The sequence below is a fragment of the Formica exsecta genome, unplaced genomic scaffold, assembly GCF_003651465.1.
Source record: "Formica exsecta isolate Colony F162 unplaced genomic scaffold, ASM365146v1 scaffold342, whole genome shotgun sequence".
NCBI lineage: Eukaryota > Metazoa > Arthropoda > Insecta > Hymenoptera > Formicidae > Formica > Formica exsecta.
This window is the reverse complement of record NW_021850674.1, coordinates 143,005-146,075: the sequence shown is the minus strand read 5'-3', so window position 1 is coordinate 146,075 and position 3,071 is coordinate 143,005. Positions and strand designations below refer to the sequence as shown.

The 3,071-nt window shown below is 41.8% G+C and overlaps 1 protein-coding gene across 3 annotated transcripts in view; it reads left to right on the top strand.

Annotated features, from left to right (window-relative positions):
- The first annotated feature begins 1,223 nt into the window (after positions 1-1,223).
- Positions 1,224-3,071, top strand: part of LOC115238508 (nucleolysin TIAR) — a 6,522-nt gene continuing 4,674 nt past the window's right edge. Inside the window, exons 1-2 of one of the 3 annotated variants that reach the window (XM_029812417.1) lie at positions 1,224-1,604; positions 1,701-2,423. In XM_029812417.1, the coding sequence (XP_029668277.1) occupies positions 1,836-2,423 (588 nt within the window). In that variant the 5' untranslated portion in view covers positions 1,224-1,604; positions 1,701-1,835. Of the gene's footprint in view, positions 2,424-3,071 lie in introns of all 3 variants that reach the window. The other 2 variants (XM_029812416.1, XM_029812415.1) reach the window with 2 other exon arrangements.

The following is a 3,071-nucleotide window of genomic DNA, read 5'->3' as shown; positions in this document are numbered from 1 at the left end:
TTCGTCGACATGTTTTTCTATCGGGAAACAAAGGCATTTCCCTTCCATTTATATATGTTCTAAGGGTACATCGCCAGGAAGCTAAGCAATCCTGCTGATATATAGATCAGTGACACCGACGATATATCATTAAAGACCGGTGGTCTTATGGGATTTAGTGTGTTTTCGATAATAAAATAATAACTGGATGAAGTAAAATAACCGTACAAATTAAATTATTCGTGTAATTATATTCGATCCAATCAAACGGCCGGTAATGTCAACATTCTTCAATTACCTCCGGGCCCACCGGGCCCACTTGATAGTCACAAAAGTTTACCCAGGGCTGACGGTCTTTAATAGTATCTCGTCGGTATCAGTGACTAGATCAGACGGTTGATTGTGTATTTTAAAAAGATATGAAAATGACAAAAGTGAGTAAATTCACTACAGTATCTACGATTTCATTTGTCGAAATCTAGTAAATCTGTTCACTTTTGTAATTTTCACTTCGTTTCAAAGATACATAATCGACTCCCTGAGTTTATTAGCGTTTTCGAATGAACGGGTTAATCCAACCCGGATCAATTAATCACTATATTTTACTATGAATTCAAGCCTTTTATTGGCAAAGACAATGCAATGGCGTCATTAATCGCTCTCAGAGCGATTAAGGCCCTGCGCACAATAAAGGAAATATTAGAAATAGGAATAAAATATTAAATATCAGGAGGAGCAACTTGGAATTATTTTACTTCAAACAAGGAAACAGAATGGATTAACGCATAATGAAATAAAAAAATAAATATTAGAAATAATTAATCCATTCCGTTTCCTTGTTTGAAATAAAATAATTCCAAATTGTTCCTCCTAATATTTAATATTGTATTCCTATTCCTAATATTTTCTCTATTGTGCGCAGGGACTAAACCTGCTACATTCGAAAACGCTATATCTTTCTCTTTCCAAGGCTGTGTTCCGATTATAGACATATAGTATATGTCACGTACACTATAATATCGAATGCACCCGGGTGGGGAATCGGAACACAGCCCAACGTGGAGAGAAAAAAATATTCTTCTATCCTGATTGGTGAAGCAAATCGCTACTCTATTTGAAGTAGTAAATTTTGGAACGCAACCCAGGTATATATAAGCAGAACAGATTCGAACGCGCCTAGTGAGTTTCGTAAGACCAATGATTGGTGTTGGTTTTCGCGCTATCCGATATGAAAGATTGACTAGTAATACAAAAACACGTGTCGGTCGGTGAATTTCATCGGTAGTCGCCGTATTTATTATTATAGGTTAATCGGTGCAGCGTTGACGGGACTTTTGGAGTAGCAGAGTAGTAGTGTAGTAGTTGTAGTAGTAGAGTAGTAGTAGTACTAGTGTTGGTGGTGGTGGAAGGCGTCGTGTCAAGAGACATTTCGTTTGCACGCGCGCGTGCGAAAGGAAACGGCAAGAGCCGCGAGGCGGCCATTTTAGTTTTTAGTGTGAGTATGACGTAGAGAGGCTGGGTGTAACTTTGCCGTTGTACGCGAGGGAAAAAAGATAATCGACTCTCGCTTGAAGAGAGCGACCGACGTCGTGCCCGATGGCGAGCAGTTAAATACACACGGTCAGGTATTTTCACGCGGGTAATGTAAATCAGCTGTCCAGCTTGTCATTGAGTTCTCTCCGCGCCTATAATCTTGTAACGACGCGCGCTTGTGTTAGCAGCGCTCTTCTAGGGGCAGTCTCGGCGTGGCTAGAGGGCTGGAAAGTGTGCAAACGAACCGAACGAATCTCTCGACGAGAGATCTCTCTCGCCATCTCTCACCTAGTCTAGCAAAAGTGCGCCCGTTCACGTGAATTATGAGCGAGGAAAGTAATCCGCGTACCCTGTACGTGGGCAACCTGGACGCCTCGGTGTCCGAGGATCTTCTATGCGCCCTCTTCTCGCAGATTGGCGCGGTAAAGGGGTGCAAGATTATCCGAGAGCCCGGCAACGATCCGTACGCCTTCGTCGAATTCACGAATCACCAAAGCGCGGCCACAGCGTTGGCCGCCATGAACAAACGATCCTTCCTCGACAAGGAGATGAAGGTTAACTGGGCGACCAGTCCGGGCAATCAGCCCAAACTCGACACCAGCAATCATCATCACATATTCGTCGGCGACCTCTCGCCGGAAATCGAGACGCAGACGCTGAAGGAGGCGTTCGCGCCCTTCGGCGAGATCAGCAATTGCAGGATCGTCCGGGATCCGCAGACGCTCAAGAGCAAAGGCTACGCCTTCGTGTCGTTTGTCAAGAAGTCCGAGGCCGAGGCGGCGATTAACGCGATGAACGGCCAATGGCTGGGCTCGCGCAGCATCAGGACGAACTGGTCCACCAGGAAACCACCGCCGCCGAGATCCGAGCGGCCACGACACTCGAACAATAGTAAACCCAACTATGAAGAGGTATATACCAGCCGGACTCCCCGGATTGCTCCTGGGTGGTTGTGGTTAGAGTAGTTTCACTAATTCTTTATATTGTGAAACTTGCGATTAGGACTTGTATGATTATTTTTACACAGTGATTTCTTCACTTGTGCAGGGTGTTTTAAGATTTAACGATCAAACATTACCAGTATGTTCCATGAGAAAAAAAGATTATATAAACAGATCTACAAATGCTTTATTAAAATATTATATGATATCGAATATGAATAGCGGATTCGCTGTTAATAAGTTATGCGATGTAAGAATAGATTGGCAATGTTTATTTAAAGAGGACGAATTGTGTGGCTCTTGAAATCATCAGATCTTACACAGCTAGACTTTTATCTATAGGGAAATGCGAAAATGATAGTCTACTATATAAGAGCTGATTCGCAACAGGAACTGATAGACAAGATCAATGATGTATTTGCTGAACTAAAGCAAGATAGATATGATATTCATAGGGTGTTAAATTCAATTTCTCAACAATGTTAATCTTGCATTAGAAACAGGGGATAGCATTTTAAAATGGAAAATTGAACAAATTTCTTTTTTCTCAATGTAACATGATAATTAAACATTTCTAGACTTATATTCATATAAATTTTTTTTTTTTTTTTTTTTTTT